The sequence below is a fragment of the Canis lupus genome, chromosome 36 (genome assembly GCF_011100685.1).
Source record: "Canis lupus familiaris isolate Mischka breed German Shepherd chromosome 36, alternate assembly UU_Cfam_GSD_1.0, whole genome shotgun sequence".
Classification (NCBI taxonomy): domain Eukaryota; kingdom Metazoa; phylum Chordata; class Mammalia; order Carnivora; family Canidae; genus Canis; species Canis lupus.
The window spans coordinates 20,249,563-20,274,684 of record NC_049257.1 but is presented as its reverse complement, the minus strand read 5'-3'; the positions used below and the strand labels follow the sequence as shown (position 1 = coordinate 20,274,684).

Here is a 25,122-nt window from a genome sequence, read left to right as displayed (position 1 = left end):
CAGTTACAAAATACAGACATTTCAAGCAAAAAAAATATATCAGTTTCTTATTCCTGAGATTATAGTGACCCAGGACAATTCCTCAGACTGGCCACAAATAGTGGCCCTCCATTTTGAAACCAGCGTGATTCCATCCCTAATTACTAAAAATACCTTTCTACAAAGATGTCATTTATTGTTTAGAAATACTTTATGGCCAAAACGATTACAAAGAATATTTGGAATATTAGGATTTGCCGCTGGGTGCTTTGGAGACGATATTCAGCGCTGCGCAGGTCCACCCCATGCGCAATGCGGCAGATTGTCCACAGGTTTTAATATTTCACAAGGTGTTCATGAGGGAATAGTCAAGAGGATTCGAGAGATGCATCCTCAAGTGCTGTTCAAAATCGGTGGGATAAAAGAGCATTCCCTTTTTTTTTTCCTGCAGAGGATTTTCTTTTGATGCCTATAATGTTTCAGTTCAGTAATTTTGAAGAAGAGGGTAAAATGTTGCCATATAGCGTTTATTTGTGGGCAAAACCCTAGGACAGTGCATTTAGAGAGCAAAATACCTTCTCTTTTCCTGTTCTGGCAAGTAAGAAACACACGCGATATTTGAACTTAGACCTGCTTTGAATTTCTTAAGTATCTGTTGGTTTTTTTACCCAAAGCCTGCACCAGGTTTTCTGATACCATTACCTCCCAAAACATGTACCCATTTTTGTGACATAACATAATCCAAATTCACCTGATAGATTATTAGATGTGGGAGGCACCTTAAGTCATTGCAAAAATTCTCTGAGAACTAGAGAAACGGTTAAAAATATTTAAGATGCCATCTCATACATAAGGCCCAAGAAGCCATAAACCCTAGAAATTAGCCAGCATCACTCGCCAAAGCCCGGACAGACAAACCAAACCCATCCTGGGTACACAGAACTCACCCCACCCCCACCCCAAGCCTCAACCCTCAACCCTCAAAAAAACACCTGTTAGCCTCCCAGATACCTCTGGCCACAGACACGCCGCGAAACGCTGCTGGGAGCTGTCGAGGGCCTGCAGGGACCCACAACAAAGCGGAGACGTCCGGGAGGCACCTCGGGATTCGCCCCAGGGTGGGGATGGGGGGGCTCCCCACCCAGCGGGGTCCCCTCTGCCGTTCTCCCCCTCTCCGAGTCCCGAGAGGGGACGGGGCTTCCCTTCGGCTTCGGAGCCCCGCCGGACCCCACCCGGGGCCCCGGGGGACGCCCGCTCGCACGCGGAGCGCTGGGGAAGCAGGGGGCGCGGCCGGCCGCCCCGGGGTCCCGGGGCCGCACGGGGCGTCGGGCCGAGCTCCCCGGGCGGCCCCGGGGCTCCTGGCGGCGGGGCCGGGCGCGGGGAGGGGCGGCTCTTACCCGGAGGCTGCGGCGCAGGAGGCGGCGGGCGGCCCGGCGGCCGCTGGAGTCCGTTAGGCGCTGCCGGGCTCCGCGCGCGGGGCTGCAGGGAGGCGCTCGCGTTGCAGACCCAGGCGCCTCGGAACCGCGGGCTGCAGGCGCCCGAGCAGGCCGGGCGCGGCGGCGGGAGGGCGGGAGCCGTGGGCGCCGGCGGGGGCCTCGGCGCCCCGGGCTCCTTCCGGGCTCTCCCGCCCGCCGGGCTCCCCGCCGGCTCCGGAGGCGGCCGCGGCGCGGCCCGAGCCGGGCGGCGGTGGGGCCCCGCGGGGCGCCGGGTGGGAGCCGAGGCCTCCGCGGACCCCGCAGCCCCGCAGCCGGCGAATGGATCCCACCTCTGCAGAGACAAAGGTTAGAAAAAGAGGGGGTGAGGCTCCAGGAAGGCAGAATGCGGGGGGAAATTCGCCTGGGAAATCAGGAAAAAGGCCGTGAAGGCGAGCGGCGCCTGCACATGACCAGCCGCAGCCAATGACGACCGCAAATAGGTCATAAAAAGGTCTATTACCAAGTTGTAAATTTTCTTCAAACAAAAAGGAATTTGCTGCAATTCCTTGCGGATTTTGCACATACAGCTCGCAAGCGCCATGTTTTTTCCTCTTTCTCTCCCCGCTATCTCCTGCTCGCTCGCTCGCTCCTTTCCTCCTCCGTTTCCTTCCTTCCCCCTCTCCTCTTTCTTCCTCCCTGCCCCTCTCTGCTCTCCCTGCGTCTCTCGCCTCCATGGTTCCTGACTCTCACCTTTTCTAGGAAGCATTTCTTTTGCTTTTGCTTTTTTTTTTTTTTTTTTTTTTTTTGCTTTGGCTCGAAACCTCTGCTGGATCGAGCAGAGTTGTGTTGGAGGGGAAATGCATGCGGTGCGCGGCCCAGGCGCTCGGGAGGGGATCCCGCCGGGCTCCCCGCCTCCGACTCTCCTTGCGCGGGTCACTTGGCTTCCCCTCCCCGCCCCTCCCTCCCAGAAAGGCCCGCTCCCGAGCGGCAGGCAGGCACTTTCGGTTTTTGCCCCTCTTCTCCAGGCGAGCCAGCCCCAGTGATCTTGCGCAGGAAACCTGGGCTCTGCAGGCCAAGAGAGCCCGCCCTCCCCCTAACGCCTCTCCGACATAAATTGGGGTCCCTCCCATTTCTTGGGGTTTCTGGGGCAGGAGAGTCACCAACCAGCTCTCAGCTTGGAATTGGTTTTAAGTACTTGTCAACTTCTCCAAAACAGTTTGAATTCCCAACACTTGGCATTTATCTTCGCAGAAATATCCTCCTGGACAGTACTGGGTTAAAGGGGAAGCAGTCTTTCTGGGTCCCCTGTGAAGCCCCTTGCTATGTCTCCCCTAAGTGCAATTCTTGTTTCTATGCAATTTAGTTCTAGTTTCTCCCTTTTCCATTACCGCCCCCCCCCCCCCAGTATTTGTCCAGCAAAAAGCCTGCTCCATGCATTATTGAAGAGGAGGGGGCTCCATTTGTTCGGGGGCGGGGGAAAGAGCGGATCCTCAGTTTCAGCCTTGGGGAAAAAATAGCCCTTTTTCTTCAAAGGCAGGAGTCACATTCCTTTTGCACTTCTGATAGGAGCTGCTCCAGAGAACACCAGCTGAAAGTAAATGTCCTTGAGGGCCCCAGCATTCTCCTCATCATTAATGCACGGGCATGATCATCCAGGCTTCAGAACCTGCCTGGAAGAGGTAACCCATCCCCCCATCCTTTCAAGGACACTGTCTTTGGACTTCTGGTAATGCATCTATAAATATTTGCATTGGATGTCTACAGGTAGGTTTTCTGTTATTAACATCCTCACATCCAGTAAGTACCTAAGTGAACATAGACTTAAACAGGAAACACACAGCACCCTCTGGAGCAGGCCATTTGTATCCCTTGAAAAGGTTTCGATGACCTTGGATGTTTTTTATTAAAGGAATTCTGTTGCCATCTGTCAGCAAAAGTCGTATTCTTTCTAGAAACAGTGTGCTCTCTAACTTTGCTGGAGGGAACCATAGCAGTAGCCAAGGTCCATTAAAATGTTCTCTTTATTCCCTTGTCCACCCCCAGATGCCGGAAGAAGCATCAAACACCAGGGAAGCAGAGGACACAAGCTTGGATGTGAAATAGCAACACCTTATGCACTGAAGAATAATAAAACAATGTTTTTAATTACAAAAGAAAATGTGTAAGAACATGTGGGGCAAATTTGGGGGCCCTTCCAAGCTAGAACACTTTACACGGATCTGTACATATGGAACTGAACAGAGATTGCTCACTTCTAGAATTTTCTAAGAAATAATCTCAATTGTCAATTTTCCCCTACCCACATAAAAGCAGAGCTTTATGACCCTCCTTTTCAGCCTGGGGAAGGGGGGCTGGGAAAAGACTTTGCACTTTTGAAAAGGCAGCCATATTTGCACTTTTTCCCCTGTGCAGAGGTAATCCAGGCGATGTGCTGGGCTTTGTGGAACCTCACAAAATGGCAGTCCCCGAACTGACTTTTCTCTAGAAACCATTGAGACCCACACCCTCTTTTGTGTTTCTGGTCCTCGCAAACAGAGAACCTAAATCACTTGGAAGGCTTGGTTCTTTCATTCAATGTTAACATTGGAGGGTCCTATTTTTCTCTAAACGGTTTACAGACCTCTCTAAGCAGACTCGAAGCAATCCAGGGCCGAAAAGCATTGCCTAGATTTTCAAAGGATTCTCTGAAGGTTTATGCAAATTTCTGCAGCAAAAATGTTTGCTCGCTTCACGGCAACCCTCGGGTGTTTACAGATTTGAGCCAATTAGATGGGGTATCTTCTGTGCTCGACACCTCGAGTCTGTCTGCATGAAACACCAAAATGGGGGGTTTCTGGCCACTAAAAGGTGTGTGTGTGTGTGAGAGAGAGCGAGAGAGAGAGCGCGAGCAAGAGGGAGAATTCCCCAAACTCTTTATTTAAAGGTAGATCCATGATTTTTCCCAGCTACCAAAAGAAACGTATGTAACTACATTTATTTATGACCAACACTTCCTGCAACGTGTAATCTATGTGTATGTACAAATACACCAAATATATACCCAGAAAACCAAATTTGTAGGTGTACAAATACTCTGCAATGCACCAGCTATTACAACAGAGTTGGGTTTTTTTCCTCTGTACAAGAGCTACAGTTTTTTAAAAGATTTTATTTATTTATGAAACACGCAGAGAGAGAGAAGCAGAGAGAGAAGCAGGCTCCACGCAAGGAGCCCGATGGAGGACTCGATCCCTGGACTCCAGGATCATGCCCTGGGCCAAAGGCAGGCGCTAAACCACTGAGCCACTGATCCCCTTACAATTTTACTATGGGTTTGGGGCGATGGGTCAAGAAGGTATATACTTCCAGAGCAACACAGAATAGAGAGGAAATAAAGACATTGCTACTCCCCTTCATTTCCACATCCCTTCATTTCCCTTCATTTCCACATCCATTCATGCACTGGGTCCCCTGAGTCTTGCCCGAAATCAATGGCTCTAAAACTGGAATTTGGGGAGCATTTTTGCGCGGGAGACAACAAATTTTGCTAATAGAGGAATCACTTAAATGAAAGGTAGCTGGAATTTAGCCAGCAAGCAGCTCTAACCAGCTTGCGGCTGCAGCCACCATCGCCACTGCCACCGCTACCTCCACCTCCACCAACCTCCACCACCACCACCCCACAGGCTGCTCCCTAGCCATGCTTTCAGGCGCTTGGCATCTTTGCTCTACAGAGCAAAGCAGAGACTGCCAACAGCAGAGTCTCAGGCAGCACACGGAGCAGAACGTTTCCAAATCCAGCATGCACATTTGCAGCTGTCTCCTCTCGTGCAAATGTTCCTTAAGCCGCAGGCCACCCGTGACTTAAAATTGTCTTTCCTGGCTCAGGTCCGTGAATGCCACAACCACAGCCTCCTCCCTGGATAGAAAGCTAGGTGGTACTTCATTTCTGGCCCCACCAGAACATTCCCCAGGTTCTTGAAGTGGTAAGCAAATAGCCCACCAACGCCTGAGGGGCTGGTTCGGGCCTAAAACTGATTCCATTTTCTTACCTGTGCAATAAAAAGCACTCTGGAAATTAAAATGTACCTCTTTAAAAACAAACGCATCTAGAAAAAGCAAAGAGCTCTTCAATATCTACCTGACGAAGTGCTTTCCGTTTTGGGGGGAGAAATATTAGTTTCCTTGAATTTCTCCTCTTCTCTACTACCCCTCTTCCCCCTCCTCTTTCCTCATAAAATGGCAGCTGCAGGAGCAGCCTCCAATGGAAAATGGATATCTTGTTAATAACAGATCCCAAACCCCGGCATCAGCACAGGCTCAGTGGAATAATCTGTGGTGTAACCTGGACCCTGGGTCTTCCCCCGCTGGGCCCACAACTTGAGTCCTTTGCGAAGTTCAAAGCTTTCACAGTATCTTAGCAAGGTTATTTAGAGCAAGACGAAGCTAGGGTAGCCCAGCCAGCTCTCTCTGGAATGAAAAAAGAGACCCCTCCCCTGAATTTATTTATTTATTTTTACTGCACAGTGCTTGTAACCCCCACTCTTTTTTTTTTTTTTTAAATCAAATAGAAGCGTTGGTGAAACGTTGCCTTCTAGTAGTCCAGATGGTGGTTCCTGACTCAGGGAAAGGATTATGTGCGGCGCTCAAAGACACTAGCTCTAGAAAAAGATTCATTTCTTTATTGAGGAGCTAGCTATATTCTGGAGCGGTTGTTTACACTCGGATTTTTCTGCATTTGCTCTCAGGGCTTGTTTCAATAGGTGAGGCCATCCTGGAGAACAGCAGAGGACGTACCAACCGACATCTGAGACGCACACAAGTTGGCTCAAAATGGGCGTGCAAACAGAGCGAAGGGAATACAAATAAATATGGCACCTATTCAAAAAACGGAATCACAGCAGCGGCCACAGCATAGAGACCTAGCGATTTCAGGCGATACCAAGCGCAGTTCAAAACGAAAGCAAGTTGAGAAATAAGAGGCATTTCACAAGGCGACTCGCCAGAGTGAAAAGTTAATGAGTGAAAATGTTATAATCGGCTTTTCAAGTATTCATTCACTTTAGATGGTTAAATTGCTATAATTTGTATAGACTACAGAAAATTATTAAATGTCAACTGTGACATTTTCCTGAAACTTCTGTCATTGGCCCAACATTTTCCCCCAAGCTTAAGGAAGCTGCAGAGCAGGACTACACATTACACTCTTCAGCTAACATGTGCTTTATGAATATTTGGCCCAGACTTTTCCCCGAGATATTACATTTACAAAACACTCAAACCTTTTAGGAGTAAACAAAAGGCACCCGAACCATTCATTATAAAAGCAGAAAAACAGAACATAAATAATATGTTTTAATCAAATAACATAAAGTAAATATTCTGCAGGCATATTTTTTTAAAAAATTAATAGATCTCTTTTAATTTACTCACCATAAAGAAATGATTTTAAGTGTTCAAGTGCACTTATTTGATTAATAAAGCATTTCATATTCAATTATTTAGTGCTAATCATTAGGAAGTTTACGTTGTTGAGGCAAATCACCAGCTCAGACATTAAAAACTACCATTATAAAAATATAGCAACAAGGTCAGTATCAAATTACCCTTACATAGGACAGCTCAAGGGCTGCTTCTGTGTGATACTAGAAACTTTTTTTTTAACACCCAAACCCCTCTCAAAGCGCAGAAACCTCAAGAGCAGTGACATGAAGGTAGCTTGAAATACAGGTAAAGTCCTTTCCAACAAAGAAAATAGATGGTGTCCAACAGCATGTGTTGATCATTAGTTTTAATAGTCTGTGGTAAAATTTTAAAGGTAGAAGTTAATTTGTCAGGCCTTCAGCTCTGTCTTCCTCCAGCTCTTGGGCTTCCTTCTTGGTTTCTCCATCCTTCGCCTCCTGTCGGGAAACTGGGAATTTGTCCTTGTTGTTCTCTTTTTTCCATTTCATTCTCCTGTTCTGGAACCAGATTTTTACCTGTCTCTCCGTGAGGGCTAGGGCGTGGGAAACCTCGATTCTTCTCTTCCTGGTCAGATAAGGGTTAAAAAGGAATTCTTTTTCCAGCTCTAGGGTTTGGAAACGACTGTAGGTTTGTCTTCCTCTTCGTCTACCAGGAGCTGCTGATTAAAAAAAAAAGAAAGAAAGAAAAGAAAAAGGAAAATAAGCGTTTTAGAAATGTCATGGTGCCTCTGCAGGTTGCTGGAGCTTTCTGGAACAAGCTGAGGGATGAAATACACACAAGTCTCTTTCGCTCTGATATATATATTTCTATATATATATATAATATGCAGGCAAGAGGAACAGAGAGAAGGTCCTCCCGATTGCTCTGTCCGCATCTTTACGCGGTTTCTCTACTTTAAGGGGGGAAAAAAAAAGTATTACTTTATGAATAAGAGCCACTGTAGCTACACGAGAAGGAAAAGAAGAGGGAGAGGGGAAAGGTAGTTTTAAAGCTAGAACGTGAGACGAAAGCAGATTTCTCCCCCTCTCCCCGCATTAAAAATAAAAAAAAAATAAAAAAATTGCATCCCAACCTTGTGGTCTCATCCAGGGAAACATTTGAGAAGGAGACGAGCTCTGATTTAAGTGGTCTGGGTCCTCGCCAATATTACCACTGGACGATTTACAGTCAGGATATTGTACCAGCTCGGCCTCTTGCTGGGTCGTAAAAATCGGCTGTCTCTGTAAGTTATCGTATCCGTAAAACTTCGCGGGCTCCCCGTGACAGGCAATCCCGCCGCAGGGGGGAGGCGGCGGCGGAGGCGGAGGATGCGGAGGAGGGGGGGGGGCGGCCTGGTAGGCTGCGGCCGGGCTGCCCCCGCCGGGCTGGAAGTAGTCCTGCCCCGGGCCCGGGCCGCCCCCGCCGCCGCACCCCGGCCCGGCGGGCGGCGGCGGCGGCGACGGGTGCGGGTGCGGGTGCGGGTGCGCGTGCGCCTGCGGGGGCGCGTGCGGGAAGCCGGCGGCGCTGTTGCCATAGAGCTGCAGGGCGGCGGCGGCGGCGGCGTGGCGGCTGCCGACCTCGGGCGCGAAGTGACAGTCGTAGTAAGTGGGATTGATGGCCTCGCCCGCCGCGGCCGCCGCCGCCGCCGCCGCCGCCGCGGCCGCCGCCGCCTTGTACTTGGAGTACAGCGGGTTCACGAAGTACGAGCTCATCGGGGCGGCGGCGGCGGCGGCCCCGGGCGGGCGGTGCGGAGCAGGCAGGGAGCGCGCCTCGGCGCGGCCGCACTGCCGCGGGGGCCTCTGGGGCGGCTGCTCGCGCCGCCGGGGCCGCCGGGCTACGTCGCCGCCGCCGCCGCCGCCGCCGCCGCCCGCCCGCGCGTCGCCTCTGAGGCCCGGCGGCCGCGGGCACCCGGCTACTGGGCGCTCATGCCCGGCTCCTGCGCCCGCCGCCGCCTCCCTCGCGGGTCGCGGGGCCTCGCCCAGCCCCCGCGCTCGCCGCCCGCCCGGCCTCTCCCGGCGCGCGCCGGCTCGGCCGCAATATAATCGCCGACGCCCCGGGTGACCTGCCCCGCTGCCTCCACTGTTTCCTCTCCGGCACCGGGCGGCCCTGAGCGCACGGGGACAAGAAAAAAAGTGCGCCCGGCCCACGGGGACACTCTTTGGCTCCGGCTTACAAACCCCCGCTCTGGAGGGAAGAGAGGAAAAAAAAAACCAACACCCTGTGCCCGCCGCCACCTCTCACCTCGGCCCCCCCGCGGCCCCCTCCCAGCGCTCCCGCCGCCGCCGCCGAGGCTGCCGCCCCGGTGCGCCCCGGCGAGGCATTTTCGCACCACGCCACTGCGCGGAGGAGAAGATGGGGGCGAGATAACCGCGCGGAGGGATCCGCCGAGGCGCCGCCGCCGCTCCCGACGGGACTCCTCACGCCGGCCGGGAGATGCCTCCGCCGGCCTTAAAGGGGGCCCATAAAGCCGCACTGCCAAGGGCTCGCCTCGCCCCCCGGGGCCCCGGGACGCGGCTCGGGGCTGGCGGGGCGGGGGCGCGGGAGGACCTTACACTTGGGGGGAGGCAGGGAGGCCACTCCCAGGAGGCTGCGGGAGCACAGGACTCCCTCCGCTGGCCCCTGGAGCAGCCCCCCGGAGGCCGGCCGTGGCTTTTGCGCTTCTGGACACGCGGGCGCTGCAGCCCCGGGGAGCAAGGGCGGGCGGCGTAGACCCACGGGAGCGCCGCGCGCTGGGGTCGGGCCCTCGCAGGGGGTTGGTGGAAGGCCGCGAGGGTGACCCCCAAACCCCAATCCTGGCATCACCAGAGCGAGCTTTTCCAGGCCGCCTTTTCCAGGCGAGCAGGCCTGGTGGAAATGAGATGTACATTTACCCTTGACGCACTGCACGCCTGGCTGAGGCTCCCAGGTTAATTGATATTTAATGGAAATCATGCCCATGAATATAGTTTCCATCATTTCACCCTTGATAGACGTCAGCACCAGGCTCGCGCGGGGGGGGGGGGGGGGGGGAGACAAGAATGCGGGGCGGCGGGGGCGCGGGGGGCGCGCATTAGCATTGCCGAGGGACTAAATAGAGAAGCGGGCACCGCCGTTTCCAAGGCGGGAAGGAGAACCCGCGCCAGGGCGGGACGCGCGGCCCCCGGGTCTCGGCCGCGGCCTGGAGCGGCCCGGGACGGGCGGTGGCCGCGGGCGGAGCGCGGGGGCGGGGGGTGGGGGGACCCGCCGCCTGCGAGCCCCCACCCGGGGCCCCGGGGGCCGCTGCTGGGATCGCGCCGGTTCCAGGCGGCCGAAGGCGGCGCCCAGCGTCTGCTGATGGTTCTGGTTCGTCTGCCAAGCCTGGGAACTTAGTGCCCAGAGCGGGCGCCGGACGCGGCTTAAAAAGTTACTAATTTTTCCCAAAAGGAAGGAAAGCGAAGGCTCATCCTAGCTTGTGAGCCACGAGGAAGAGACACGTCCCGAGTCGCGGGGGCAAGTCGAGCGCGAATCGGCAAAATATTGCTGATTTTTAGGAACCCGCGCAGCGTCACACACCGTCTTCTCTCCCCCATGTTACGTTTAACCCCCTTCTCTACGCGTATTCATGTCCAATAAGTGTAATAAGACGTCTGTACTGTGCATTCTCCCTCGCCCACTCGGCCTTCCTCGTGCAATCTTTAGAGGACCGAGCCCCTCTGCCTTAGGGATCACCCACTGTCGTGAAGGCACCAGGCCCACACCAGCCTCGGGACTGACCTGGGACCGTGCGGCTAACGCCAGCGCACTCCACGCCGGCAGCCCGCGCCCAATACAAAGGTCTAAGAACCCGAGACGGGCTCCCCCCCCACCCCCCACTCCCCACCCCAAGGCGCAGCAGGAGGCTCATTTCAACTACCCCCTACTCCTTGTGGGTTGGTCCAGTCTGTGAGTGCGATCCCGAGGTCAGTCCGTGTGCACTGAATCATGTTTTGCAAAAGGAGAAAATGACACCGAGATGGAAAGGCATAGCAAGACAATGTCTAAATACTCTTTTTCAATTGTTTCTACGGGGATTGGCTGGCAATGGTCAAGGTAAACGGGTTGTTAATGAATCTCCAGATGATACAGGCATGCTTTATTTTTATTTTTATTTTTATTTTAGATTACTAGGGAGTGGAGGAGACCCGGGGCTGGTAGAGGGGGCCGGATTTGTTGTTGTTCTCTGCCGGATATCTATCGCCAGGTAAAACTTCCTTGGAATCGGAAGGCGAACAAACAGATTTTGATAGTCCACGATTTGTACTTCAACCTTGCAAATACCCGACTAAAAGGGAATTATTCTCAATAAAGCCTTGGAACCAACTTTGTAATTGTGGCTTTTTAAAATTTCAGTGTTCGGCGTGTGCAATGGTGCGCATTTAAACTCTGGATCAATGAGTGGGCTTTGGAACAGAATGGGGAAAAAGAGAGAGCCCAGATCTCAGTAATACAAGGCACCTTCCAGAACCGTGTGATTTCTTAGGTGCAGGAAAAAAAAAAAAAAAAGAAAAGAAAAAGAAAAAGAAAAAAAAAGAAACAGACACCACGAAATTCATTTCTACCCATTCTGGCCTAATTAAGAAAGCATTACAGCACAACATGTCCTCTTGGGACAAAACATTTAATTCCCCCCTCGCCCCCACCCCGTGCATTCTGTTTATAATCTGAATGGGGAAAGAGCGCGATTAACTTTGTAAATAAAGATCTATGCTTTTACACGTTTGTTTTGATAGAATGCATTAACTTCACCATAACATTTTATAGTTTCAGCTGTGCCATAGTCCAAATTTTCTGAAATCCTGACTAATCCAAAATTTTATACCTAACAAACACGCCTGGAGAATTTAATAGTGTACATTGCTTCTTTTTGGTTAAATTTATCCTAATTTGGAATTAAAAATAAGATTGTAAATATTTTAAATCAAAACCTTCCTCGCCGCCGCAGAGCCAGCTTTACGAGATCACAAAGTGGAGCAACAGCGCTCTCTAGTGGCAAAATGCAGCCTCCAGCCGACCGAGTTTAACTTCCCTTTTTTTCGACCAGTTCTAATCTTGCTCTTTATTTTGACTGGGGCTTGGATCGCTGACACTAATAATGCTTCATCCCTTTGATTGTCAACAAGTCAAGTGCACTAAGCAGGGGCTCCTGAACGCCAAAGATACTTGTACTCCCGAGAGCTTCCAATACTGTCTTTCTCAAAAGCTTCCAGCGCTGCTTTTGCCAGACACAGTAGGTCCCCATTCCGGAATCGCCCACAATTAAAGGACAGGCTAGATTGAACAAAAATTACAACTTTCTAAATATCAACAACAGGCTTTTTTTTTTTTGTCGGAGGAGCCAGGCACTTTGAAAACGAAGAAATGATAGACGTTCTATTAATATTTTCTTTTAACGCTGAATATTTGCTATTTTAGCTTTGTGATTTTAATCCTTCAGGCCCATTTCGCTGGGCAATCTGAGGGCAGGGGAAAGCAGAAATAGAAAACAAACTAAAGGCTTTCTGCTGGATCTCTGCGTGGCTGGAAAGGCCCTGTTGGTCTGCGTGTATTGGCATTTCTATATACAACACACGAGCTTCTAAATTTATATCAAAAGTCACAGAGTGAAATGGATTGACTAAGCATTCCACCTGAATTTTTGTTAAAGCAAAGACTTTAATCAGCTTAGGTGTTTCCTTCGAGGTTAATGTTTTTTCTCAATTTCAAAAATGTTTTCTTCCAAATCAGCTGTAACGATTACGTTTCTATTAGCAAAAGGATGTAATTTACAACAATACTTTTGCTGCAAAGTTTGGAATGGAGAGCCAGGTATCCTCATGAAAGGGCATTTAAATAACTTCTTTTTTGTGTGTGCCAACCGGCAACCATGCGGCTGGGAGACCCTCGGCTGGAGTAAATGACTCAAGATCACTAACTCTTCCTCCCCCCCAAAGAACAGGCCAATTAGAAAGAAAGAAAGAAAAAGAGAGAGAGAGAGAGAAAAAGAAAAGAAGGATCTAGACCGTGGCCATAGTGAAATATTATAAAGAGCCACCCACTGTAGGCTAATTCTAATACCTGGCCCACTTTAAAGATCAGAAATATATCATGATATCTCCTCTTTCCTACCCCCCCCCATTTTTTTATTTCCTAGGTGCTCACACCTCACTGGGGGCTCCCAAGCCCCTGCCTTCTTGGTCCAACACAGTCTTGTTTATATTTTATTGTCCAGATTTTAAGACCCAGTTTTGTCTGCATTTTTCCCTTCCTCCCACAAACACAACATCAAAATGAGATGGTTTCAAAGCGAAGCGCCGAGCCTGTCGTAAACTCATTACCTCCAGACGTCTCGCCGGCTCGATGGCTTTATGACACCTTGGCTCTTCCTGTTTTCAAAGAGCCCTAGGTATCGGGTTGGCCGCAGGGGCGGGGGTACGCTGCACCTTCGGCCGGATCTGGGCCTTGGCTTTCCCTCCCAGCCCCCCTCTTCTTTTCCTTCAAGTCCCCTCTTTCATCAGGACCCCCCCAAACTCTGCCATCGCCCCTGCCCCTTCCCCCCAGCCCAGGACACCCGGCGCCACCCACTCTCAGGCCTGCAAAGGCTGTGCTGGGCCGAACCCTCACTTACAATGACCTTCATTTTAGCCCCTAAGTGCGGCCCTCTGAGGGCCGAGCTGGGAGCTAAGCACACTCGGGAACTGAGTTTGGGCGGCGGGGAGGGGGCGATGAGATGGGGTGGGGGTAGCTGCGGGGGAGAGCCTTGACCATTTCGATCTGCTAAGGTCACTTTGGGGCTCTTGTATGTAGGGCGGAAGCTCACAGCCTAACTGGCTCAGCCCTCCCGGAGCCAGCCAGCCTGAGGAGGTGGGGGAGTCGCTGCAGAGTGCAGAGCTGGTCTCCCCCTTGTTTAGAATGGGGAGCGGATGGCTGGTCCTCCCTGAGCAGAGGGAGACAAGGGGTGTGACGGTGCCATCGCCCCAGCCACAGGGTGCCTGGCTTCCGGGGCCCGTGGGCCCCGCTGGGCACTGCTGCAAGGCTGACACCAGGCCTAGGGCACAGAGTTCGCTGAGAAGCTGGAAGCGGGCTGCAGAAGGGAAGGACTGAGCAGCCAAGAGCACCCCGGGGCTGTGCTCTGGCTGGGTCTGCCCAACAAAGGGAGACTCAGGGGCACAGCAGACCCACTTCTCAGGTGGAAGGTCCCCAGATTTTCAGCAGTGTCTCCCTCCCAGGGATGGAAGCGGAGTCCTGTGAGGGTGATATTTTGCAGAGAGACGGAGAAAGCAGGCACACAGTGTTCAGGGCCAGCGTCTGGGCTCCATTTGATCAGGTCAGCATTTATTGGTAGGAAGCGGTAACGTTTACAACTGGTTCTCAGGCAGGAACCCGGAGGGCCTCCACCCGCGGCCGCCCACGCAAGCCGAGCCCTCCGAGGAGAGAGTGGCTCCTCCAGTGCACTGAGAATAGACCCCGACCCACCAGAGGCCCTGGGCTCCCCTCTAGGCCTCCTTCCCGGTCTCAGTGGAGGGCCCCCAGGCTCCCTGAGGAAAGGGGACCCTGGTAACTAGTGGGCCCCCGGGTGGGCCTCCCACTGCGGTCGCTCTGCCTTCATCCTCAGAAGTGGGGCGCACTTGGCCCCTGCTTGAGCAACGCTGGGATTGCTAAACTACAGCACTTTTCAGAAACCTAGGGAACATTTACACAGGAGAGGGCCCCTCAATCCAGCGTGCACTCACAAAATATAGCATTTCCTACGGAACCAACGGTTCAGTCAAGGGAGGGAGCGGGGAAAAGGCAAAACCCCAAAGCCACTTCGTTTCTCGGACACATAAGCGAGCAAATACAGAGTCCCCCAAATACCTCACAGAGACCAACCACACAGTCACTTCTACCTAAAAAGGGCGGGGATGGGGGAGAGGAAATGTCCGAATCGCTGGAGAATTTCTGGAAATCAAGCATCCACGAACAAACAACAACAAAAAAAACCCCACTGCCTTTGCAGCACAGAGTGGTCCCGCCGGCGCCGCGCCGGGTCAGTCTCCTTTGGGGCATTTCTCCTTGCTCATCTTTTTCATTTTCATTCTACGATTCTGGAACCAGATTTTGACCTGTCTCTCTGTGAGGTTCAGAATCCTTGCCACCTCGTAGCGCCGGTCCCGGGTGAGGTACATGTTAAAGAGGAATTCCTTCTCCAGCTCAAGCGTCTGGTATTTGGTGTAGGGACAGCGCTTTTTCCGGGTGGAGCGAGCGTGGATCCAGTTTGCTGCAGGGTTGTCTACGAAGAGGGGGGTTTGGAGAAAGGGATCGAGGGGCGGAGGGGAGGCAAGGAGAGACGACAGGGTGGGGGAGAGAGGTCGTTAAATTAATTTCACCAAGGATGGCCGCTTTTCACAACTTGGGGGGAATTATCATAAAAAGCCTTAATGCCCGCGCTCTGTTTACCGTACAAACCGCGCGCCTAGGGTAGGTGGTTATGGGAAGCTTTTTATGGATGCGTGTTGCTCGCCTAGGCTAGAGTAGGCGTCTAGACGTTTTTATAGGTTAGTAAAACTATCAGTTTTGCACATTCGAGCCTTACAGGTTTCAGCAATAAATCAGGGGGCAATTTCTTTTGCACTTACTTGGGTCAAGTTGCTGCTGCGGCGGCTGCGGATGCTGCTTCTCCTCCTCCTTCAGTGGGCAGCCCGGGCTCGGGTGGTCGCTGCAAGCCGGGGGCTCCGACGAGCCGCCTGCCCCGGGCCCGGCCCCGGCCCCGGCCCCGATCCCTGCCCCGGGCCCGGGTCCCCCAGCCGCCGCTGCCGCCTTGTCCCGTAGGAACGAGTTGCAGGAGAACTCGGGGCCGCCGCTCCCCTGGGACTCCCGGGCCGCGGAGCACTCAGTCCGTTTGGAGGAGGAAGACGTGGACGTGGAGGAGGAGGTGGAGGTGGCGGCGGCGGCGGCGGGGGTCGGGGCCGCTCCGGTTTCAGGCTTAATCCCGTAGTGGCGCCCGTTGGGTGGGCCGCTGGGGCCGGGGCCGGGGCTGGGACCAGGGCCCGGGCCGCCTCCGCCCCCGCCGCTCCCGCCGCCGCCGCCGCCGCCGCCGCCGCCCGCGCCGCCGGGAAAACCGGGCAGCGGCTCCATCCAGGAGCGCATGTAGCGGCCGGGCTCGGAGGCGGCGGCGGCCAGGGGCGGCGGGGGCACGTACGGGTGGTACAGGCCGCTCATCGCCGCCGCCGCCGGGGGCTGGGCGGGCACCGCGGACCACGAGGCGGAGAACACGGCCGATTTGGGGGCAAAACTACACGAGGCAAACTCGGCGGCGGCGGCGGCCGGGCTGTCGGCCACACCTGTGGGCCTGCCCTGCGCGCCGGGCCCCGGCGGGCCGAAGCGCGCGGCGAACACCTCGTCGCCCTCATGGCCTATGAGCGAGTCCACGTAGTAGTTGCTGAGGGCGCCACTGGACGACATTTTGAGGCGCCGCGCGCTCCCACCAAGGTTACACTGCCCGCCGCCGCGCCGCTCCCCGCCGGCGCCCGAGCCGCCGACTAGTTCGCAGGCTGCAGCCTCCACCATTGGTCGCGCGGCCCACGTGATCATATTTACCAATACCGGGAGTAAATCAGTCCGCAAACTGGGGGCTGCTGTGATTTAAAAAAAAAAATCATCATCAACACAAGCGCCGCAATTAGAGCCCAGGAGCCCGGTCCGCGCGGCCAGCCCGGTCCGGCGGGGCCCGGCCAGCCCGGCGGCGGCTGCAGCGGCGGCGCCCGACCGCGGCCGGAGGCGGCGCCGGGGACTATTTGTTCGCCGCCTCTTGCCGCCCGCGGCCGTGCGGGTCGGACCTGGGCGCTGCCCCCGCAGCCCCGGGACTCCCCGAGCCGCGGGCCGCGCGTCCCGGGCGCCAAGGGCGCTGCGAGCGCTGCGAGCGCCGCTGGGCCGGAGCCCCGAGCAGCCCGGGCCCGCGGGGCGGCGGCGGCCCTCCGGAGGCGGCCCCCTGGCGCCCGCGGGGAGTCTCTGCCCGGGGCCGCGGCCGCCCCTCCCTACGCAGACCCACACACGCCCGCTCACAGCTTGTCGTGTTGTTTAAAACAGGTGGAAGACCTCTGTAATGATATTATGCCTTTCAATAAAAATTTTATGAGGTGTATTTGATTATAGATTAATGTGTCCCTAATAAAACGGACGGATGGAGCAGCTCGGAGGGCCTCCGCCCCCCGGCACCCTCGCACCCGCCCGCGCAGCCACACACCCCCCGACGGGAGGCGGACACACGCCGCGGCCGAGGGGTGCGCGGGGGCGGCCGGGCCCCGCCGACCCGGTGCTGCGGCGGCCTCCGCTGGGCTGCGGTGTGCCCTGGGGTGCTGGCGGGCTGCAGGGGCGGCACCGCGGGGGCAGCGGCGGCCGGGGCGCCTTGTCTTCTCCGGGGCTGCCGGAAAGGCCCTGCAAGAGAACAGGCCAGAGGGCAGAACCCAAACGCGACCGCGGCCCGCGCCCGCCCACCGCCCACCGCCCACCCCACCGCCCCAACCCTGCCTCCCCGAGGCCAGCGGGAAGCGCTGCTCCCCGCGCTGGGCCGCTTCCTGGGGTTGTTCCTGGGCCCCCGTCTCCCCATTTCTTCTTCTTCCCCCTCTTCCCTTTTCCACCCCCCCTCCCCACCCTGCTTCCAGAAGTAATGCTGGGCAGCCTTGAATCTGAGGGAAATGCCCATTGTCACTCCCAAATCCATGGTACAAAGCCTCGGAAGCCCGGCTGGGAGCCGAGACAAAAGCAGCCCCCGAGAGAGAGCGGGCGGCTGAGGATATATTCCTCACTCTACAAGTTGCTCAGAGCACCCTTGGAGGGATCCCAGCCCACCTCGAGCCCCGGAAAGGAAGGGGGTAAATGGCTACTTATGGCCTGATTGATTGCCTTTGCCAAGGGCTTTCTGATTTTGTTCCAGAGGAGATGCCTTTGCCTGTAGCACGGGTTTTCCTCTGAGGCAGGGCCCCCTGTCAACAACTAATGGTGCTCCCCACATCGCAGGGACTAAATGGAGAAGTTAAAATTGCCCTCCTTCTCCTGCCCAACCAATGGAGGTCTGGGCAAATCTACTCCGGCGTTTCCAACCTGGCCCTGATTCCGAGCCTTCTCTCTGTCTCTCTCCCTCTCGCTCACCCCTAGGAAATGGCTCCCCTCAAGGTTCTGTCTCGGAACTGGGGAAGGTTCTTGGTTTTCAGGGCGAAATTTAAAACTCTGAATAAATACTGAATCTCCCAAAGACTCCCTGGGTGAGAACTGTGAAGCTTAGAGCCCCTGAATACATAGTTTTATGGGGAGAAAAAGCAAAATTGGAAAGGATGTGTTTTGTGAAGCTACTTGAAGCTGGTGGAGACCCTTTGAAAGCACAGCACAACCTGGGGAAACGAATTCTCTGTCCGCTCCTCTCGCTAAGGCCTCTTCTTTCCCCCACGCAGGACTAGATAAGCCTGGACTCTCCCGGTGAAGGCTGGCTAGACTTTTCCAAGCCGTGTCGGCAGCTGGAACATTGGACTTCATGGGAAGTCACGTTCATTTGCAAAGTCTCTTTCAGTCACCTTTTGTACATTTTCTTGCCTTCTACATACAGTGGCTCCAACCAGCATTTTATAATTAAATAGAGGGAGCGTTATGTGGGGAAAATCTTTTCAGAAAATTTCGTGTGGGCCACTAAAAGGTAATGACCGAGCGTGAAATCATTCCACAGGGAAACCAGGGCAAAGTGGGATGGGAAGACTCACCCATCCTCGGCTTCGCTGTGGCCTGGCTTGTCTTGCGCTTGGGATAGGGGTGGGGGTGAGGGAAAGGGGGGGCAGAACTGGATCCGTTGCAATGCTAGTTGCTGGTTGTCCTGGTTCCTGTAATGGAGGCCCGGCGGCTTCCAGGTGGGCAAGCAAGACTGGTTTCAACCTAGCCCCTGACGATGGCACGCCAGCCAGAAATCATCAAGACCCCACTGAAAGTATTAAAAGAGTAACACAACCAAAACCAAAGACAGGAAAACACACAAATGGGGAGCTGTGAGGAAAAAAGCAGCGTGGCCACAGTCTTACTTACCAGGCTCCGGTTAGAGGGAAATCACACGGGTCTAGGATTCAATTATGTTACCATCTTGGGAAGGTGGGAAGGGGCAAAGACTCCCCTTCTTCTCAACTACGAAAACAGCACACCCAGGCTGGATGATCACTCCCCCCACCACTGCCAAATTTTAGCACCCTAGGCCTACTCCAGCCTCTCCCATCTTTCTTCTCTATCTATCTATCTCCATCACCACCCCTAACTGCCCCAAACAAGGAGTTTAACAGGGAGATAATCTCACCCAAGGCTTTCATTTCCACCGTAACACTTGTCCATTTCAGAAAGCAGAGGGAGCGAACTCGTTTCCAGAGTTTATTGCATTATACATGCGACCAGAACATGCACAGAAAGGACAGGTTGTTGTTGTACTTCTACCAAACCACAGATGCACCACAAGGGAAGGCTACAAGGCATAAGTCGTCAATATTCCATCTCACCAAGGACAATCGCTAAATTCATTTGAGAAAAGATACATTGTAATGTGCTTTTTTAGTCCCCCTCCCCCCAAAGCTTGTGGGTTTTCTTAATCTTTTTTAAATATATATGTAATTTAAGTACTTTTAAGTACTGGATGTATTCAAAAACGCCATGAGATCATGGACTAACCACACACACAGACCTTTTGTGTCAGGAAAAACATGAAAAAGTCACATTGCTGGATGGAATGAATGAACTGATGGATGCTGTACAGTTCCAATAAGTTAAGACCCAAATGAAAATGCGCAGTAATAGTTACCCTGCATTACGATGAAAAAAATAATAAATTACACGTGCTAGTTTTTTTAATATATATATATATATACTCATAGGGATTACAGATCACTTGCAGCACGAACAGAATGACCCCAAAGTCACATTCTAGCAGGAAACAAAACAAAACAAAACAAAAAACAAAAGAGCAATGAAGGTTTTGTTGCCGCCTTCCCAGTCCTCCAGCACTCGGCCCTGGAACGCGGTGCCCCCTCTCCGATCCTGGCCTCCGACGGGCCTGGGACCTAAGAGAAGGTGAGGTTGGCGGTCAGTTCTCGGATCCGGTTCTCTCGGCTCATCTTCTTGAGTTTCATTCGGCGGTTTTGAAACCAAATCTTGACCTGCCTGTCGGTGAGGTTAACGCTCTTACTGATCTCTAGGCGGCGCTCGCGGGTGAGGTACATATTGAACAAGAACTCTTTTTCTAATTCCAGCGTTTGGTGCTTAGTGTAAGGGCACCTCTTCTTTCTGCCACTCTTTGCAGTGAGCCAATTGCTGGTTGGAGTATCAGACTTGATTTCCTCTAACAAAATTAAAGGGAGAAGAAGAAAAAAAAATCAAGAATTTTTTTTTCTCAGGCTTTTCAAATGTACCCTTGGCCATGACCCTGCTGGCAGCCAGGCCGCTTTGGGAAATGCTGGTATTAAACATTACTCATATGAGGTGGGCCCTGGAAGGGATTTGTAATTGATGCCAGATTAGTTTAAATGCCCAAAATGACACGATGGGCGGGTACTCTTGCCCTAAGTGGTCAGGGTTCTCTCTCTTTCTGTCTCTTTCTCTCTCAACTTTCTGACCTGCACGGAACATTAGTACAATAGTAAACTTTCAGGATCTCCCCAGCAGCATTCTAAGTGGGCAGCTCATAACTGGGCTGGAGTGGAAAAAGCAAACCAGAGCCTGAACAAGACTACCAATCCCACTGCTGCCTCACATCCCCAAGTCTGCCACATCTTCCCCACTTTTCCTGCACAGGCGGGGAGCCCCACAACCAGGCTTATAGTGGCCCTTCTCTTTCAAAAGATAACCAAGGAACCGAGTACACCTTCTCCGACCTGCCTGGGCATTGTACTCCCCAGAATTTCTTGCATTCTCATTCCTTCTTGTCCCCACACAAAAGCATTCCCCCCAGAAATGTGGCTCCTTACTGTGGCCCACCTCTGGACACTGGGGGAGAGGCATAGGGGCAGGGTTCCTTCTCAAAAAAAGCCAGAGCCCCTGGCTCTTTGCCCCAGCCCGGCCCTAAGGCTGGCCCTGCCGGGGTGGGCCCTGCAGATTCCATCCTTCCCCCCCTTCAGCCTTTGCCCCTTTTGCAAATGGACTGCAAAGCTTGCGGCACTTTCCCCAGACAAAGCCAAGGTTACCTAACCCCGCAGAGGCTGGGAGCCCTCTTCCCCAGCCCAAGCGCCAACCAGCCCAGTCATTTCGTTCCCATTGCCGCCCCCAAGCTCGCAGGATGCGGGGTGCATACACTTGAACACGAACACGGTGCCTTGGACCACCTTAAAATCATCGTTGGGTGAAAGGCAAAGCTGGGACTGCAAATCTGAGCAGGAGAAAGGAGGTTCTGGGGCCGTGTTTACGAGCCGCAGGTCTCATTTGCTCTCTTTTGTTGCATTTCAGGTCTAGCTCAGGAAAAATAAACCCGGCAAGCCCTTCCTCTGCCCAGGCGCCATCAGCGTGGGGCCAGGACTAGCCAGGAGGGCCAGGGCAGCCGGGGAGAAGCGGGGACCATCTCGAGACTGAGACTGCCCCTCTAAAAGCCAGGAGGAGCAGCACCTGCCAGTCGGCCCCGCCTCAGCTGCCCGGGCTCGACGCTGGGCACCCAGGCGCTCCCTCTCTGCCGGTTCCCGGGCTGCACGCCCCGCTGGGGTGGCAACTTGCTCATACCGACCTTTGCTTTCCTTCTCCTGTACTTCGGGACTGGACACGGAGACCTCAGCCAGGCAGCTCCTTTCTTCCGGAAGGCCGCCCTTGGCCTCGGGGCTCTCCACCTGGGAGACTTTGGTGGGCTCCTGGCCGCTCACGGGCTCGTTCATCTTCTTTTCCATCTGCAGCTGGGCAGCCGAGAGCTGCGGCTTGGCCGCGCCGCGAGGGTTGAGCTGGAGCATGACTGTGGAGCTGCCTTCGGGGCTGTTATTGTACTCTTGGGTTTTCCCGGTGGCGTAGGTCTGACTCAGTCTAAAATATCCAGGGACAGGAACCTCGGGGTTCTCAACGGGACAGGACTCAGGGACCAGCCTCTGGTACGAAGGGACCTCAGCAGAAATGAGTTTGTTGCGCTTATCAGAATACATGCAGCAATTGGATTCTTCCTTAATGTTGGTGGTGAAGGAGCAAGTGGGGACTTGCTGTGTAACAGGTTGCTCTATTCGACAAGATCTGTTCGGGTCTGTCCAACTGTCTACTTGAGGTATATAAGGATGCACATTCATACCCATATTTTGGTGGTTCACTTCTCTTTTGGCCAGAGACGGGAGCAGTCCACAGGTTTGCATTCCATAGGTCCCCATGTCTGCGCTAGGTGGTGGCATGTACATGCTGGCGCTGCTCGAATAAAAACTGTCACTCCTGCAGGCACTGATCAAGGAATCTACTAAAAAAGTATTAGCAGCAGGAGAGCTGTTGGGAAAGGACATTTTGGGGAGGAATTTGAAGAAGAGAGATTGTGTCCTTTGTAGGCTGACATCTCTAGGAAAACATTCCCCGTGTAATTGTGGATGCCTCTGCCGACCACATGACAACCAAGCCAATGAGATTTGAAAATGGCCTTGAGCCGCAGCCTCCTCGCAGGTCACGTGCTCCGGAGCCCGGCCGGCCGGCCGCGTAAGCGCGGACAACAGCGACATCTACTACGCGCCCGCGATAGTGCGCGCTGCAGACAACCGGCCCGGCGCTCTCCGGCGCCCGCCGGCCTCCCCGGGGCTCGCTCCGCCGGCCGGCCCCGCTCGCGCCCCCCGCCCCGGCCTCCGGGCCCCGCTGGCGGAGGGAAAGGCTCGGCCAGAGGGGCGCCCGGGAGGGAAGCCGGGGCGCCGGGGCGCCAGCGCGCAGGAGCACTGCCCCGCGCACACCCGGGCGGACCGCGCCCGAGCGCCGGGGCGCGGGCGGGGCGGGGCGGGGGGGCCCGGTGGCTCACGCTCTCCCGGGCAGCCTGGGAAGGTGAGTCGGCTCCCCCGGGCCCGAGGCACCCCACCCCCGGGGGCCACACTGCAGGGCGCGCCCGCCCGCCAAGACGCGGCCAAGTTCCCGCGGGGAGCGGAGGCGGAGGGCGGCGAGGGCTCGGAGGCCAGGCAGCTGGCCAGCCCCGAGCCCCGGCCCCGAGCCCCGGGCGGCCCTGGCGCTGTCCGGTCCCGCCCCCGGCCCGAGGGGCTGCGGGATCCCGGCCCCTCCGCGCCCCGCCGGGGCTGCGAGCCTTCGGCCCTCGGAGGACCCACACCCCGACCTCTGCGGCCGGGCCGCTGGGAGCTTTCAGCCCGGAGACGATCCCTCGCCAGCAGCTGGCTGTCCTCGAAAGCGTCCCTCCGGTTCACAGCGGGAGAACCACCTCGAGGTTTCCCTCCCTACACACCCTGATAATAATGAGCAGAGAGGAAGGAAGGAAGAGAAAAAAGATTGTTTTTCAAAGAGAGGGGAAAAGTCTCGCCCTCGGACTCCAGAAGTTTTAGAAAACTGACTGGGCCGAGTAGGAGAGAGAGAGAGAGAGAGAGATGCAAAGGTGTCATTTGGTTCTTCTGCAAAAAAAAAAAAAAAAAATGTTTTCCTTTTATGGATTTTGTAAAAGCATTGGTTTCTGACAAGTGCAAGGTACAAAAGGTTGTGGAATTTATTAATACATATTAAGAAGAATCAGGGCGATCAATAAAATTCTCATCTACATTCTTGGGCTACTTGGTAATTTTCTTGCTTCTGAAGGTTTTTAAAGAGTTATACCCGCTGTTGCCACACACGGGAAGATATTTTATTAACAAATCAATCGAGACTTTGTAAAGGATAAGATTAATAGTTAAGATTTAGCATAATGGCGTTCGCTTTATGAATTATTGAAAATTATACTATTGATTTTTCCCCTTCGCTACCAACCAAGAAGGTCAATTTTTGTTTTAACACAAATCGTCAAATAGTAAAAGCTATACTTTTGTCAGGAGTTGAGTTTTATAGTTTTGGACAATTCCTAAAATTATTTGACACTGGTTTGCTTGGGTGAGGGGAGGGAGGAAAAAAAAAAAAGGAATTGGGAGATTCTTGGTCCTCTGTTTCCTTTGGTGACGGAAAGTTCTATAAAGAGGATTTGGTCTGGGGTTGTGGTCGAGCTCATTAAAGAACAACCACCATCACCACCATGGAAACTCAGAGTTTTATGAGAAACTTCTCCAACAACTTCCTTTCTTGTTCTCTGGTTGCAGGCGGGTGAGCCGCCCTTCGGAAGCCCCGGCCTCGGGGCAGCAGCGGGGAGCTTTAACCTTGATTTCCAAAGGCTTGCCCGGGTTGAGGGGCCGGGCCAGGGCACGGGAGCCATCCCCGGGCTTCCCAGATCCCCTTCCCTGCACCCGAGAGACGAAGGGGGCCCCAGAAACCCTGATCGTGAACCAGTTCTCTGTCCGGGAAGGCGTCTGGGCTCTCTTCTCCCCACACTCGCCCTGTCATGGGCTGGCCTTGGATTTCAGGCCCAGGGACTGAACTTGTGGGCAAATTGGGTTTCCGCCTCAGCAGAACATTTCTTTGGAGCCCGATGCTCATTAAAGCGCCTCGGCATTCTGCGGGGGGAACCAGGAGCCTGCTCACTCCTTCACAAAAACCTTTTCCAACAAACCCTCTGTCCCCCCTCCCTAAAAGGACTCTCCCCTGGCCTGGTGGAAACAGGCGCTGAACATTATTTTCGGCCTTGGGACCACTTTGCCTGTCGCCTTGAAGTGCCCTCGCCCAAACAATAACCCCTTTTAAAAAACTCCGCGGTGGCAATGAGACAGACCTTTTAAACCTTTACGCAGCTGTTCAAATACAACATCATTGTCAGGTTAAAAGCCTGGCGCCTCTAGCTGCAGCGGCTGCGGGATGCCGGCCGGCGAAGCCCGAGGTTTAAACATTACCTTTCCGTAGGGGTGACTGTTTTTAAGCTTGAAGATGGGGTGGGGGGGTGGGGCGCGGGTGAGGAAGGCAGGAAAAAAAAAAAAAACACAACTTTTGCCTCTGGTCTGCTACGGTCCTGTTCAAAGCTAACAGCCACTGATCAGCACCCCAAAAATAGTTTTATCAGAAGGTGGAGATCACGATCCCGGCCCCAGTTAAGCGTGCCCAGGGCTGGACAAAGTGCCCGCTGCACACGCTCTCGGCAGGCGCCCTGACGCCAGCCTGGCGCTCCAGGACGGTCGTCCCTCTGCATCTCAGCCAGGGGAGCTGCCTGGAACTCGGCTGTCCAATTCTCCCTATCCCACTCGTGAGGCAGGACTGTTCAATCTAATCGGGAATTTTATGCCCATCAAAAGCCCTTTCATAATCTTTATTTATACATGAAGAA

The 25,122-nt window shown here is 54.2% G+C and overlaps 3 protein-coding genes and 1 long non-coding RNA gene across 5 annotated transcripts; 1 reads left to right on the top strand and 3 right to left on the bottom strand.

The window, feature by feature from the left end:
* The first annotated feature begins 1,615 nt into the window (after positions 1-1,615).
* LOC102157027 lies at positions 1,616-3,547 on the top strand. The gene is made up of 3 exons (XR_005384769.1): positions 1,616-1,760; positions 2,961-3,073; positions 3,438-3,547. It is a non-coding gene; the product is annotated as an uncharacterized LOC102157027 (long non-coding RNA).
* A 2,488-nt stretch (positions 3,548-6,035) lies between these two features.
* HOXD8 (homeobox D8) lies at positions 6,036-8,527 on the bottom strand. Of its 2 annotated transcripts, none has more exons than XM_038584933.1 (2): positions 7,909-8,527; positions 6,036-7,494 (listed from the first exon to the last, which is right to left on the bottom strand). In XM_038584933.1, the coding sequence occupies exons 1-2, from the start codon at positions 8,525-8,527 to the stop codon at positions 7,199-7,201; spliced, it is 915 nt and encodes a 304-aa protein (XP_038440861.1). In that variant the 3' UTR covers positions 6,036-7,198. The 2 variants fall into 2 exon arrangements, with proteins under 2 accessions (XP_038440861.1, XP_038440862.1); XM_038584934.1 differs by having other exon boundaries at positions 6,036-7,491.
* Positions 8,528-14,082: 5,555 nt separating this feature from the next.
* On the bottom strand, positions 14,083-16,442 carry HOXD9 (homeobox D9). Its single transcript, XM_038584514.1, has 2 exons — positions 15,407-16,442; positions 14,083-15,060 (listed from the first exon to the last, which is right to left on the bottom strand). Exons 1-2 carry the CDS (start codon positions 16,359-16,361, stop codon positions 14,819-14,821), a joined length of 1,197 nt encoding a protein of 398 aa, XP_038440442.1. The 5' UTR covers positions 16,362-16,442; the 3' UTR covers positions 14,083-14,818.
* Positions 16,443-19,152: 2,710 nt separating this feature from the next.
* Positions 19,153-22,434, bottom strand: HOXD10 (homeobox D10). The gene is made up of 2 exons (XM_038584930.1): positions 21,502-22,434; positions 19,153-20,130 (listed from the first exon to the last, which is right to left on the bottom strand). Exons 1-2 carry the CDS (start codon positions 22,244-22,246, stop codon positions 19,853-19,855), a joined length of 1,023 nt encoding a protein of 340 aa, XP_038440858.1. The 5' UTR covers positions 22,247-22,434; the 3' UTR covers positions 19,153-19,852.
* Positions 22,435-25,122: the final 2,688 nt, after the last annotated feature.

What these genes read in the sequence shown, in the direction of transcription:
- HOXD8 (XM_038584933.1), bottom strand. Translation starts at nt 8,527, where the DNA reads ATGAGCTCGTACTTCGTGAACCCGCTGTACTCCAAGTACAAGGCGGCG. An exon ending in TCCCTGGATGAGACCACAAG is followed by an intron (nt 7,495 to 7,908) that starts GTTGGGATGCAA and finishes TTTTTTAATCAG; the next exon opens with CAGCTCCTGGTAGACGAAGA.
- HOXD9 (XM_038584514.1), bottom strand. Translation starts at nt 16,361, where the DNA reads ATGATCACGTGGGCCGCGCGACCAATGGTGGAGGCTGCAGCCTGCGAA. An exon ending in GCAGCAGCAACTTGACCCAA is followed by an intron (nt 15,061 to 15,406) that starts GTAAGTGCAAAA and finishes CCCTCTTCGTAG; the next exon opens with ACAACCCTGCAGCAAACTGG.
- HOXD10 (XM_038584930.1), bottom strand. Translation starts at nt 22,246, where the DNA reads ATGTCCTTTCCCAACAGCTCTCCTGCTGCTAATACTTTTTTAGTAGAT. An exon ending in ACAGGAGAAGGAAAGCAAAG is followed by an intron (nt 20,131 to 21,501) that starts GTCGGTATGAGC and finishes TAATTTTGTTAG; the next exon opens with AGGAAATCAAGTCTGATACT.